The sequence below is a fragment of the Hyperoodon ampullatus genome, assembly GCF_949752795.1.
Source record: "Hyperoodon ampullatus genome assembly, chromosome: 11".
Classification (NCBI taxonomy): domain Eukaryota; kingdom Metazoa; phylum Chordata; class Mammalia; order Artiodactyla; family Ziphiidae; genus Hyperoodon; species Hyperoodon ampullatus.
Genome location: NC_136924.1, coordinates 7707538 through 7720692, shown reverse-complemented (window position 1 = coordinate 7720692; position 13155 = coordinate 7707538). Strand labels below are relative to the sequence as shown.

At 34.8% G+C, this 13155-nt stretch overlaps 1 protein-coding gene across 16 annotated transcripts in view; it reads left to right on the top strand.

Annotated features, from left to right (window-relative positions):
- Positions 1-13155, top strand: part of PPFIA2 (PTPRF interacting protein alpha 2) — a gene marked incomplete at both ends in the record, with an annotated part of 446629 nt that overhangs the window by 374260 nt on the left and 59214 nt on the right. For 11 of the 16 annotated variants that reach the window (XM_079715018.1, XM_079715015.1, XM_079715017.1 and 8 more), the window contains 2 exons: positions 238-392; positions 11797-11890. In XM_079715018.1, coding sequence (XP_079571144.1) covers positions 238-392; positions 11797-11890 — 249 coding nt within the window. The remainder of the gene's footprint in view (positions 1-237; positions 393-11796; positions 11891-13155) is intronic. The other 5 variants (XM_079715013.1, XM_079715016.1, XM_079715007.1 and 2 more) reach the window with 1 other exon arrangement.

Genomic DNA, 13155 nt, shown 5'->3' with positions numbered 1-13155 from the left:
AGGAAAATATATTTTGGAAAAAAAGAAATTTTTCTAGAGAAAACTTGGAGGCTCAGGGCCCTAAGCCTGAGGACATCACATGTTAATATGCTTAAGAAAAAACATGGGAAAAAAAGAGAAAATAACGTTCAAAGTGTACTTGTTCCTCCTTTCGTACTTTTATCAAGGAATTTAGTCTTGTGTACCTTGTGGATGCTACACCAAAGCAAGCAGTTTGCCCTCTTTCGTGTTTTACAGTAGTTTAACTGCCTCCCTCGAGGCTGAAAGCCTTGGGCTTGGCAGTACCAACAGCAGCCAAGACTCTCTTCACAAAGCCCCCAAGAAGAAAGGAATCAAGTCTTCAATTGGTCGTTTGTTTGGTAAAAAAGAAAAGGCTCGACTTGGGCAGCTCCGTAAGTATGCATGTTTGACTTTCCACTGCCACCCATTTTCCTCACTTCTTAGCATCCATCTGTCTTTCGTTTCGTTTCTCATATTTTATTTTTTTCCTACCTGATAAACTTTCTGTTTTAATCAGCTGTATTTAATCCAATACAGCTGAATAAAACTTGACAAAAGTTTCAAAGGAAGAATACTGTAAAACTTTCAGTCCTTTTGATTTCTCTGTTAATAACAATACCTAGAATTTATGTAATGTTAACACTGTGATAGACACAAGGACCCTCTGAGGCAAGTGCTATTACTGTCATCCTTATTTATTGATGAGTAAACAACGTATTAGTAATTTGCAGAACTGAGATAGTTGTCCTAGGGCCATGTTTCAAAACCAGCTTAAAACCATTGAGTATACTGCATAGATGTGTATAAGAGCTTAGCTGTGTGAATTTAAAAGCTTTTCTGTTGAAAAAATTAAGAAGCCTACAAAAAATCCAAAAGAATTCTTTTTAGGTCAAAATAAAGCATTATAAAGGGCATAAAATATAAAAAAAGACAAGGTTTCTTTGTTTTAAACTGTCACAACTTTCCACTAACAAACTCAACAACATGTAGGTGGAGAGACAGAGGGAAGAATCGGGCAGTAGAGATTGTGTTAGAATTAATTATTGTTGGTGACTAATTGAATAAAATAGATCAGTACATTTGAAATGACCCTAGGTAGATATATAAATACATAGATACCTTGTTAATAGATGGATGGATAGATAGATAGATGGATAGATGGAGAGTCTGAAACAAAAAGAATATGTGAGATGTATTTTCTAAAATGATGATATATACACTTGGTCTTTTTTTTCTTTGGTGTCTTTCTACGTATTTACTTTTTTTCTGAAATCTCTTTTCATCATCTTGGTTATTTATGATTGCCTCTTCTTTTTTCCCTGCTCTTCTCCTTCTATTTAATTTAGAACTAGAGTTAAGTTACATGGAAAAGGATTTAGCTCCTACCTCTAATAGTAAGTGATGAAGAGAATGATACAAAGTTCTTAGCACTCCCTTTGGATTCTGAAATAAAAGAATTATTATTCACAAGTAAGGTCCCAACCCCTAGACTTAGTTTCCTGCCCTGGCACCGCAAGAATTTCTGAGAATAATATTCATTTTTGCAGATTTGCAACCATGATATTATTCAAAAATATCTTTCCCCACTTCCACAGCATGAAACCCACACAAAACATCAGAAGCCATAGGAAACCGATGTTTATAACACATGAGCAGCCAGTTGTGTGATTGAGTGTTACCATCAGGAGAATTAAATCCTCTTTGCATTTCTCTTTCTCAGGATAGGAACCCCTTAGGATATAGAAAAAGAAAAGTATTATTGCATAAGGAAAGAAAAGAAAAGGTGATTACTTGGGGGATATAAAATGTACATGCCAAGATATTGTTTTAAAATTTGTTTTATTTTATTTGGCAACTATTCATAGTCTAAATCAAGGTAGCCAGGATATAATTTAAAGTCTAGAAAAATATAGACCATTCCAGAAACTTAGCCTTTTTACCCATTTTCAGTGACTGTGTGTCTCTATGTCAGAACAGATGAGAAGGGAATCAATTACAATTAGGTTCTTATCAACTCCATCCAAGTTAGAAAATAGCAATAGCTATTCAAGATCACATTATAGTCCTGAGAAGATTTCTGAGCTCTGAGCAATTTTGTTTTACTCCATAGAACAACCAAGTATAAATAAAGCCAGTGTCAGCAGCATAGTAAGGACTACAATGTTGATGAGGAAGACAAAGACAAAAATCTAGACCTCTGGAGCTATACAGAAACTACACTGAGGGCGAGTCAAAGCTCCTGGAGAAACCAAAAATAAAGGTCTTTATTGAAAATAATACTTGAGAAAATAAGAAGAAAACACAGGCACAAGTAGGTTTAAGGAAGTCATATTTTTTTTCCAGAAGAAATGGTACATGGTACCACTAGTGCTTTGGTTGAGGGATATGGACTCATGTTTACTTGTGTCCTGAAAGATGTACATCCAGGTTGTGAGGGGAGGACCATGAAAACTTACTGAACCCAGGAGCTACCACTTAGTGCTGCTGATTCACACATCAGAAGAAATTAGGGAAACATCTCTAGTGATCATGATTTTAATATCTTGATCTAGAAAATTCTGACATGGGAGCACTGTCAATGTTCTTTCTTCTACCAATGAAAATAGAAATAGAAGATAGGAAATGATGGCATGGAAAGTAATATGGTAGAGTGATGATGGTGTCAAAGAACCAAATTTGAGATTTTGGACCAATTTCCAATATTTAGAACTCTTAAAGAGTTTAGCTCATAAATGCAAAGAAACGTAAGTTAACCTGAGAGTAGCTGTGCTAGATGCCTTTAAATGAAATGAGGTGTGGAAGAAGAAAACTTTCTAAATAGAACTATGAAAATGTTCACTCAATTGCATCAGGAATGACAAACAGAAAGGGAGGAATTCTTAGTAATTCACAGAGAAGAATAATTGTAAACGGGACATTATTTTCCTTATATAACAATCTGAAAAGCTAGGGTAATAAAGTGAACTTCGGTTTTGATGAGTCAGTCAGTGTGACTGCATTGATAACCACTAACCATATAGAATCAAATTCAATATACATATAATCTATTTTTACAAATGTGTTATAGCAGAGGCAATATAAATGTGGAAACTCCAAAAGTCAAAGGAAGCAACACATTGGAAAGCATTTGAATAAAGCTAAAAATACTTTAAAGATAAAGTATTTAAAAAGATTAAACATATATATGAACCATGCCTCCTTGAAAGTCACAATTGAATTTGGGGAGACTGTCCTGGCAGAGGAAATATTCCTTCTAGCAGACTTGGGGATCTGGTTTTAGTTTCTCTTTCTCTCTTCTTTCTTCTTTTATTTTCTTTATATATTACAAGCACCAATATGAAAAGATGCAAAAACACGTTCGACAATCTCATTGAGGGACACGGAGACAGCACGGCCGGTAAATACCTTTGCTTACTTCCTAGAGCATACAATAGATTCAGGATGCAATAACACCCTTTAAAGACTTAGCAGCCCAATGACCACAACTTTTCCCCCCTGATTAATGCATCCAGATGCAATGCATCTCTGATATTTCCATTAATCTTTTTGTTTTCCATTCATCTTTAAACATGCTCATGTCTAATCTGTATTTTAAAGGTCATCATTAATCCATCTTCCCAAAATATTGACGTATCTTTTCCCTACCCTTATAAGCCAAGCTTAAGTGAGTCGTCCACAACTACTATTTTTACTTCCTCATCTGTCAATCACTTTACAACTTTCCGTATCCTGACTTCCACACATAAAATTCTAGAAACAAGTTCAGTTTTAACCAATATGGAAGGAAAGGCTAGATAGTATCAAAGCAATTTGAGGATGGTAACAAACTCACAGCTATATTTATGATAATGTAAACTTAATTAGTAGATCTGAAATAGGTGACCTCTTCCTAAAAACGGATCCTAAAAAATTTTGGTACAAAAGCTGTATCTAACAAATAATAGATATAAGTGAATGGCATAGACATGTAAGAACAATGTCAAAAAAGCCACCAACCAAAATAAACTGATTATTGGAAAACCTGCCCAGACCAAAAGGGGAATTATAAAATTCTTATTTTTATTATTTTTGTTTAGTAATTTTAAAGTTTAAAGAAAATGAATAAAATGAAGGTGTACCTTATGTGAACAAGATATACAAATAAGTGGACCTATTCCAAAACTCACATTTTTGCCTCTATCTGCTTACTTGAAAAGCAAAACTTCATCCAGAAAAGAGGCACTAACAAGAGGACACTGAAGCCCAAGAGAGTTGATATCTTGTGGGATGGAACAGGGGGAATGCTGATAATCCAAAGTCATTTATTTATTCCTACTTTGAGTGAATAGCATATGTTGAGCCAATGTGAAGTATAGAGTACCAACCATGGACTTTAGGAAAATGGTTAAAGCATGGCATTGGCATCAAAGAACATTCAATTTAGTGAGACAGATAGTACATAAACATGGACAACCTTTCATTAAAACAAATCAAAAACTTCAATATGTTTCTGGCCCAGAAAAGTTTTACCTGCTACAGTGTCTGTCCTGTCAAGACAACCATGAACAGGAGTTCTGAACCTCAAGATCCATGATTAAGCATCAGTAATTGGAATCTTGACTGGCTTGACTTTTAATTTTATCTGAAGGCATCAACCTGTTTTGAAACAAAGCAAATTAAATTGTGTTTAAAATAGGCATATCAGATCAAGCTCGTTTGTTTCTTTGACAAAGTTACTCAGTAACAGAACAGGAAAGGCATTTGGGTGAGCTGTAACTCATGACAGCCCTGTAGACAAGATGTCAAAATGGGGCCTGGGTGGTGGGAAAATGGGGTGGGATTTATAACTGGTTGCATAGTCCTCCTTTATAGTAATGATAAGTGGAGTGATGCCACCTTGGATCCAGGTTTCTAGTGGCATGATTAGGATTCACCCTGTTCTTGATCCTCACATCCCCCAATCACTTGGACATGATATTTCGACAGCCCAGTAATCTGATTTATGGATCACTGATAGGGAAAGAAATCACAAATGAAAAAAAAAAAATCAGTGTTCTTCCTTAAAGACTACCTCAAAAAACTGAGACTTGGAAGGTCCAAAATATCCCACTTTAAAAGTATAACTCTCAGGAGAATTTTTTACAAGAAAAATTTAGAATTTTCAGGTAACTCTAAAGTCAATATATTAGTCAGTAAATTTAGTCCACGTTAATAGGTGTACAGCATTGAGATAAAAGAAGACTTTTCCATTCTGTTCTGCTGTTGTAAAACAAGAGCCAAGGAATAGTATCCATTTCTGTTGACCACACTTTCGGAGGCATATCATAACCTCGGGAAAAGGTTGGAGGAGAGGATTAAGCTGATGAGGAGGATTGAAATTATGTGAGGAGTAGCTAAGTACAGGGGTATGTTTATTCTCCTTGCTGACCTGTCTGGATGGCTGATTAAGAATATCTGAAAAGCTTTTTTATGTGGTGGAATCTTTGGTCTTTTTGTTGTTGAGTGAGGGTACAAAACTGTAGCCAAAGTGTTAAAGTTGCAGAAAGATTAACCTCATCTCAGTGTAAGAAAGAGAACACTGGTGAGTCATAATTATATACAAACAAGCTAGCTTGTCGAAAAATGACTTATTTGTCACTGGAGGTGGTCAAGCAGAAGCTAGGTAAATACGAGGAAGAACTGTTGTGGAAGGGGTCCAAGAATTAGAAAGCAGTTGGACTGGATGCTCTTTAAGATCTATTTCAACCCCAGTAATCCTGAATCTGTGAAGCTCTAACATTTAAGCCTTAGGCCCAGCAACTCTTCCTTCTACAAAATATATACCATGAGTTATTTACTATGAAAATGCATATTATTTTTTAAATTACAGACTTTCAGAATTAGAAGATATCTAAAGATCATGTAGTGAGCTACATTCTATATTATACAGAAACTGAGATGATTTTAACAATCATCATGGCAAAGCAGCTGCTTGGTAGGAGAATTGGCAGTGGTTCCCAGATGTCACTTCCTGGTCTAGTGCTCCAGACAATATACTCGTGGGACTGTTTCCATCAAAAAATACCTCACTGAGCTCCTAGTCCCTTGGAGCATGTTTGGGAACGTAATGAAATTAAAGACATGATTATTTTTTTCAGAAAGTTTATAACTTCTTGAGGATATTACACACAAATGCATAAAAAGTAAAGAATAATTCAAGGCAGTAATAAAAAAGATATCACAGAATATATTATAAATTTTCTTATAAAGCATATAGACATAATGTCAGTAAAGAGTTCTGATTATTAGTTTTTCTCTCCCTGGATACATTTGATTCTACTAGGAACATCTAAGTGCCGTTTTCCTTCAGAATTGAAAAGGTTAAAGCTTGAGTTTCAAATAGGACTTATCTCTGAAAAAAAGGGTACTAAAGCCACATGAAAGGACAAACTCCAAGGGAAACATGATGGAAAGGAACCTGGCTCTTTTTATGGTTAGTTAGGAAGTGGGTACAGTCTGGGGTCCAGAGTGTGAAACCAAATTATTAATATCAAGCAAAAGAAATGATAAAAATTGAGGGTCAAGTTGCCAAGCTGTGGAGAGATTGGAAATGCAGAGATTAGGAGACAGCAAATTGAAGCAGACACAGCACAGGAAATGATCTAGGTTCCAGGGTCAAGTATCCAAGCAGAAGTGAGAGTTAGGAGTCAGAGCAATCAAGTACCACACTTTAGAGGCAGTTTACCAGCTTAGGAAAATGGTAATAGAGAGTGAAGAGGTAGTGATGTTAAAACATTTGCTACTTCTGGGGGAGTCATCTGTTCCATATGATTTTAACACATTTACTGCCTAGGAAACACCAGCCCTCCCAGGCCTTCAGAGAGTCCTAATAATAATGACTGTAAAGAAAAAAGAACAGAACACACGTGACTACCCTAACAGATGTCAACAGTGAATGGTAAGCATAAAGAAAAGAGCATTACAAGAAGGAAACAGAAATCAAAGACAGAGATTTTCAAGAATGGAGAATTGATCAAAATATAGCAAAGCTATGGAAAAGTGGTAAAAGCAGAAAACTATATGTAAATTATACAGGTAGTACCTCTAATTACAGATGTATAAAATGCATATATTGTTGAGTAAAAAAATAAAAACTACTCTTGCAAATTTCCTTTAAGTGTATATGAGAAGCAGGATATTTCAAAGAGACTTTTTTGCCTGATAAATTGCAGTTTTCTTTCCTTTATGGTCATCTGTCAGATTATGTAATAATGGTCTGAATTCTTTGATTTATTATACTCAGCATAATGAAGAAAATAATTTCACACTGACAGAAACAGCATCAACATTGCACCAGCATTAGTTAGCAAGCACCTTTCTACATGTAAAATTTGGGTGCCTGTTCTGGCCTTTACCCCGAAATTCAGATTGTTCCTAGATGTTATGGAACTAGAAAATACAATATAATTTCCCAAAGTATCAATTAGAGATGAGTCATGCTCTGCATAATGAAAGGGTCTTCTTTTGAAGAAAGCATTTTTTAGCTTCAATTGTGAATGCATTTATTACATACCATTTATGCGCCAGGCACAGTGCCTAGGTGCATCCTCCAGAGAACTAACAGACTAAGAGTCATGAAACAATTAAGTAATCACTTATAAATTCAAGTGCATTTAAAATCAAAATGAGTGGATGGATTAATACCGAAGTGAGGTCAAGTAGAAGAAAGATGAAACTACTGATCAGCCGCAGTTTATAGTCTTAATCTCCCTGGAATTAGAGTTCCCTTTTTAATACGATAACAGGGAACTCTGCTGGAAAAATGGAGATACAGAGCTTTTGCAATGTGGGTTTTGGCCAGAAATTCCTACGGACTTGTACCTCAAGGGTCAACATGAAATAAATTATTCTGATTGGAGTCTGAGGCCCAGGCATCATAGAGATATTTGCCTTCACAATCCAAACGAACAGATATCTCCAACGAGTCCCATCCAAAGATCTGGGCATATGAAGGTCCTTCCTCAAATTCCTCAGCCTGGGTCTTAGGTAACCTCACACTTTGTAGCACCTCTCTTGAAATTCTCTAAAACCTTCCTTCTGGTCCCTGGGAGAGGTTGGGGCTGGCAATGCCATCCGGGCAGAACACCCTCACCCAAGACCTGGACCTGTAGGTCGAGTCTCTAGAAGCATTCAATTTTTTTTTTACCTTTCAGAACCTGTAACTAGCCAGGAAGGCAGTGCCATCTGGGCAGGGTGCCTAATCCAACCAAACCATGTGCACCTGGGTCCCTGTTTCTCCCTAACTCCCTACCTCGTATCTGGGGTTGACCAGATTCCTTGGGGAGCACAGAGACTTGCCTATGGGGTTGTTCTGGACCAGCGGCCTGACCCTGGTTCAGAAGGATGGTCTAACAATTGAATCACTCACTCCTGCCTTTAGAATGGTATCATATGAGATTGGACTAACTAGATTGTCGTCCCACTAATTTTGGGTTACTCAAAATGTTTGTATAGAAAGGGGGTTGGAAAAATATTTGACTAGGCCCCTCACACCCTAAAAGTTATTCTGTCTCAAACACTTACAAGTCCTTGACAGCCTCACAAAAGAGAGTGTGCCTGAGTGATAGAGTGCCCAGAGAACTTCACTGAGGACGTGAATTTTGGCTTGGGCTTTTGCATATGCAGGCACTAGGGGGCCGCCGACAAGGTGATAAGCAATTTATTATCTGAATGTACACTGGCTCATGGGACTCGAGCCTTCTATGCCTGAGCACTTTATGCCATGAGATGGGTGGAGTTAATGATGCTCTCTCCATATTCCTAAGGGGTCTCCTGGAGAATAAGTAACGCTTAGTGTCCACCAGCCAGTGTTTCTCATTGGGGACTCTCTTGCCATTTCAAGATGGGCAAGCTAAAGAATTTTCTATTCATTGAAGGAAGTTTAGATTTCTTGTCTCCTACCTAATATATATCGGTTGCACTGTGCAGTCGTTGTGACATCTAAAAATGTGGCCCTCTTCCTCCATCAACATATGCAAATATTTACATTCCCTCTGGAAACTGGTACTGTGTCCAGTATAGAACCACTACTATATAGCACTGCTGAACAGGCATATAATGCAAGCCGCAAATATAAGTTACATATGTAATTTTTAATTTTCTAGTAGCCATATTAAGATAAGTAAAAAGAGACAGGCAATTAATTTTAATAATGTATTTTATTTAAACCAATATAGAAAAAATTATTATTTCAACATGTAATCAATATAAAATTATTAGTTAGATATCTTCTTTTCTTTTTTTTTTTTTTTTTTGGTACTAAGTTTTCAAAATCTTTTGCATATTTTATACTCAGAGCGCTTAATTTGGACCAGCCACATTTCAAGTACTCAATGCCATATGTGATTAGTGAATACATTCGTCTAGATGAGTAGATATTCCTAAAGTCCACACAGCCATGGGATCCCACTGATACCTAGGAAAAATTGAAGCAGACTCTCACCAGATTTAGATAATCATCCGCAGAGTAAAAGAGTTCATAAGCTGGTTTGACTGAGGTCATCCTACCACTTAGCTGGTCAGGTGGTTGGAAAGACGAACCTGGGATTTATGGGACAGCTGGATCAGTTCTATGAAAGAATGTTTTTCTCATCTAGAAATGTTTTATTTGGGCTTAAAAAAAAATGTACATAATTAGACTTTTGCTCCTGCTTAAGGGTAGAGTTCTACATATGCTGCTTAAAAATAATTTTGCCTACTATGGCCTTAAGTGTCATTTTCTATTGGCATTTTCAAACAGGATGTGTCGACAATTCTTTATTAAATTCTTTTCAAAGGATATTAGATTTTGAAGTGCTCAGAGTATTCCCAAGCTCCTCATGCTTTTTATTTTTATAATTTTATTTATGAGAAGAAAAGTCTAATATCTACTTTTTCTGGGTCTAGTTTTGATTCACAAAATTCCTCTAGAGCTCTCTTTGTTTCTCCTCCAGAGCGTTTATTTTTTTAAAAACTGTTCTTTTCTCTAATTAAAATGTTGGGTTCTTGAAAAAAATTTAAATCATAATTTATATGTTCTTTGCTCAGAAGGGCAAAAAGCCTGGTTCATTCAACCGTGTAGTGGTTGAAAATGTCTCATTGTTTATAGAATGGGTCTACTCATCAATCTCTGTGTCCCCATCTGGACTGATCAAGAATTTTTAACTTTTTTTTTTTTTTTAGAATTTTTAACTTTTAAGTGAATCATTATTCCTTTCCATTTATGTTTCAAGAGAACAATTTTATTGTTAATTACAGATTGTGAATAGTAATTTATGGACATACAGTAGGGCAAGTATACCAATGAGAAAAATAAAATGAAAATATTCTCACTGTGCATAATGGAAATTCCCACATTTAAAAATGTTTCCCAAGAGTATTTTAGTCAACTAGTGGATGACTTTCCTAATGATACCAACAACGAAAATCATTCACAATAAAATGTTCTTTAAGTATTAATTGCATACATGCATAATTGAATAAATTTCAGTCCTCAAACTCTGAATCCCTGAATAAGATCTAGACAGCAATGTGTTTTCAATTAAAGAGGACTTTCTTATAATTATCCAGTTCAGTAACAGAGTTAGTAGGCTATGAGATTAACTTATTTATATCAATGATCCAGAATTAATAATACTGAGTATTTAAATTATTTGTTAAAATGAATTATGAAAAATAATTACAACAAATTTATCTTTAATAGTACTTATTTACTGATATATTGGTGAATGTTTTTGTGTAGACTTTTAAGAATTAGTATTAGCTTAAATCTTTCTACTTAATCTTGAGCTTAAATGGAAATTTAAATCTCTTCCAATTAAAATGACTTAAAAATAATGAGCATTTTTCATTTACCTTGACTTCATGTTTTTCACATAGTAAATAGCAAAGAGAAAACAGAGCCCAGGATTAAGTTCTCAGTTTTCAATTACAACAGATAATTTATGAACAATGATATGTTTAAAGATACTAGATAATTGCTTTGTAAAATTGTTTGATGCCCAACACACTTTCCTTTCTTCCTTCTCCTATTCCAAGGTTATATATATATATATATATATATATATATATATAGGATATATCCCAAAGCCAATAAAACTGACACTACATCAAATAACTTGTGACCTGCTAGGTAAAAACAAGTCTTACAGGGTCTCTTTAAGAAAGATTTAGAATTTTTTCAGATATTATTATAAAAATTACAAAACAAAACAAAGCCTGCCAGAACATAGGAAGTTCTGGAAGTTACGTTGGTACTGAAAGATATAGGAGTCATCCAAGTGAGCAGAAGAGGGTTCCAGAACAAGATACAGAAAGTTTTGATAACTCAGCAAATGTTTCTCCATTCTCTCAACTTGGAATTGAAGACGTACACCTGAGTTTCTGCTCATTGGGCTATCATTTATTTCATTATATATGAAAAATTTCACACATTTCAAACATCGAAAAAAACCTCACACACTGCACAGTTTTTTTCATTTTTCGTAAGGAAAAATAGACCTCATAGCTTTCAAACTATATATTCAAGTGTTTGTCAGTATACAGGTTACATGTATTATGTTGCTACTAGGTGCAATTGAATGGTCTACCAAGAGGTACCTTTTATTTTTTTCATTGTCTCAGTGTATGTTTATGTATGTACCCATGCCATTGAATGCATATTGTGTTAGAAATACCAAGGCAGGCCAAAAAATTTAAAAAAATGTAATACTAAACAATTGCTCAAATAAACTTTTAAAAATTTAATTTCAGAATTGACACAATATATCCAACCTAATATAAATAGTTACTTCTTCACAGGAGGCTTTATGGAGACTGAAGCTGCAGCTCAGGAGTCCCTGGGGTTAGGCAAACTTGGAACTCAAGCTGAGAAGGATAGAAGACTGAAGAAAAAGTAGGTTTGGAGATTTTTTTTCCTCCTTTTTCTAACTTTTACTTACTTTGTCTCATTGTTTGTGGGGAATTAAATAGAGAGTAATTGGAAACAAAACAATAGACAGAGGCCAGTAGTGTCCTGTTCTTCCCTAAAACTATTTGGTGCAGCAGTTTCATGGTTATAATGGGCTAACTATTAAAATAAAAATCTTTGGCACATAGTAGAAATAAACAGTTTTTTTCTAAGAGATCATTTATTTCAAAACTCAAATATATTTAAAATATTTAAATGTAGCCTTACAAATAATGTAATATTCCATTTGATGTTAAATTCAGTACTGAATTGGTATGATAAAATGAGAGAGTATCCAACTTTGTGTTCCTCTCACAACAATTAAAGGACCTCCTCTTAAAATGGAGTCTTTAAAAGGAGAATGTTTCTCTGACTGACTGAACATAAACTTATTTTAGACTCACAGCAGATTGTTTTGCATCTGTCAGGAAACTGATAGTGTATTTTTTTCATTCATGTATAATATGGAACCTTTAAATGACTTGCAAAACTGGCAATTTTGGAGTCTCAGCAGCTGTTAGAAAGCAAGTGGGTCCATATATAACATTTTTTAAAAGCTTAGTAACATTTGCTGTGATGAAATAGGACCTTTAGACCGTGTTCTTTAAAATCCAAAGAATTTCTCTTTATTCCAGAATCATTTGATTGGTTACTCCTTTTCTTCCCTCTCAAATATTACATTGTGTTTATAGTTTTCATATTAACCTTCTTTCCTATGAAAGAATGTTCATTGCTCTAGTCATCATTATTGTAACATGGTTATATTAGTCAGGCTAATGTGCACGTGGTTATACTAGTCAGGCTAATTAATTTACTTCATATTTTGCCTTCTCACTTGCTTTGCAGATGTTTGCTAATAATGAAGAAATATGTAGTTACAAGTGTAGAAAAGTCCACTAGTCTAATTGTGTCATTAATTTTCTACTTACTAAAATTAGTTATATACCTAAATTTAGTAGAAATACTGTTCAGAAAAAAGAAGTGACCGTGGGAGCATTATTTCTTGAAGACAATTAAATTCTCAGTCACATTCCACACTAATAAATATTTCCTCTTTCATTACTGATTACTCAATATTTAAATATTATCACAATCTATTCCTATCAATAAATGTTATATTTTATGGTTATTTACTGAGAAAAAAAATCTTCTCCTTTGATAGACTCTCAAATTTATTTGATGTCTAAAGGATTTTGAAGGTATTTATTTAA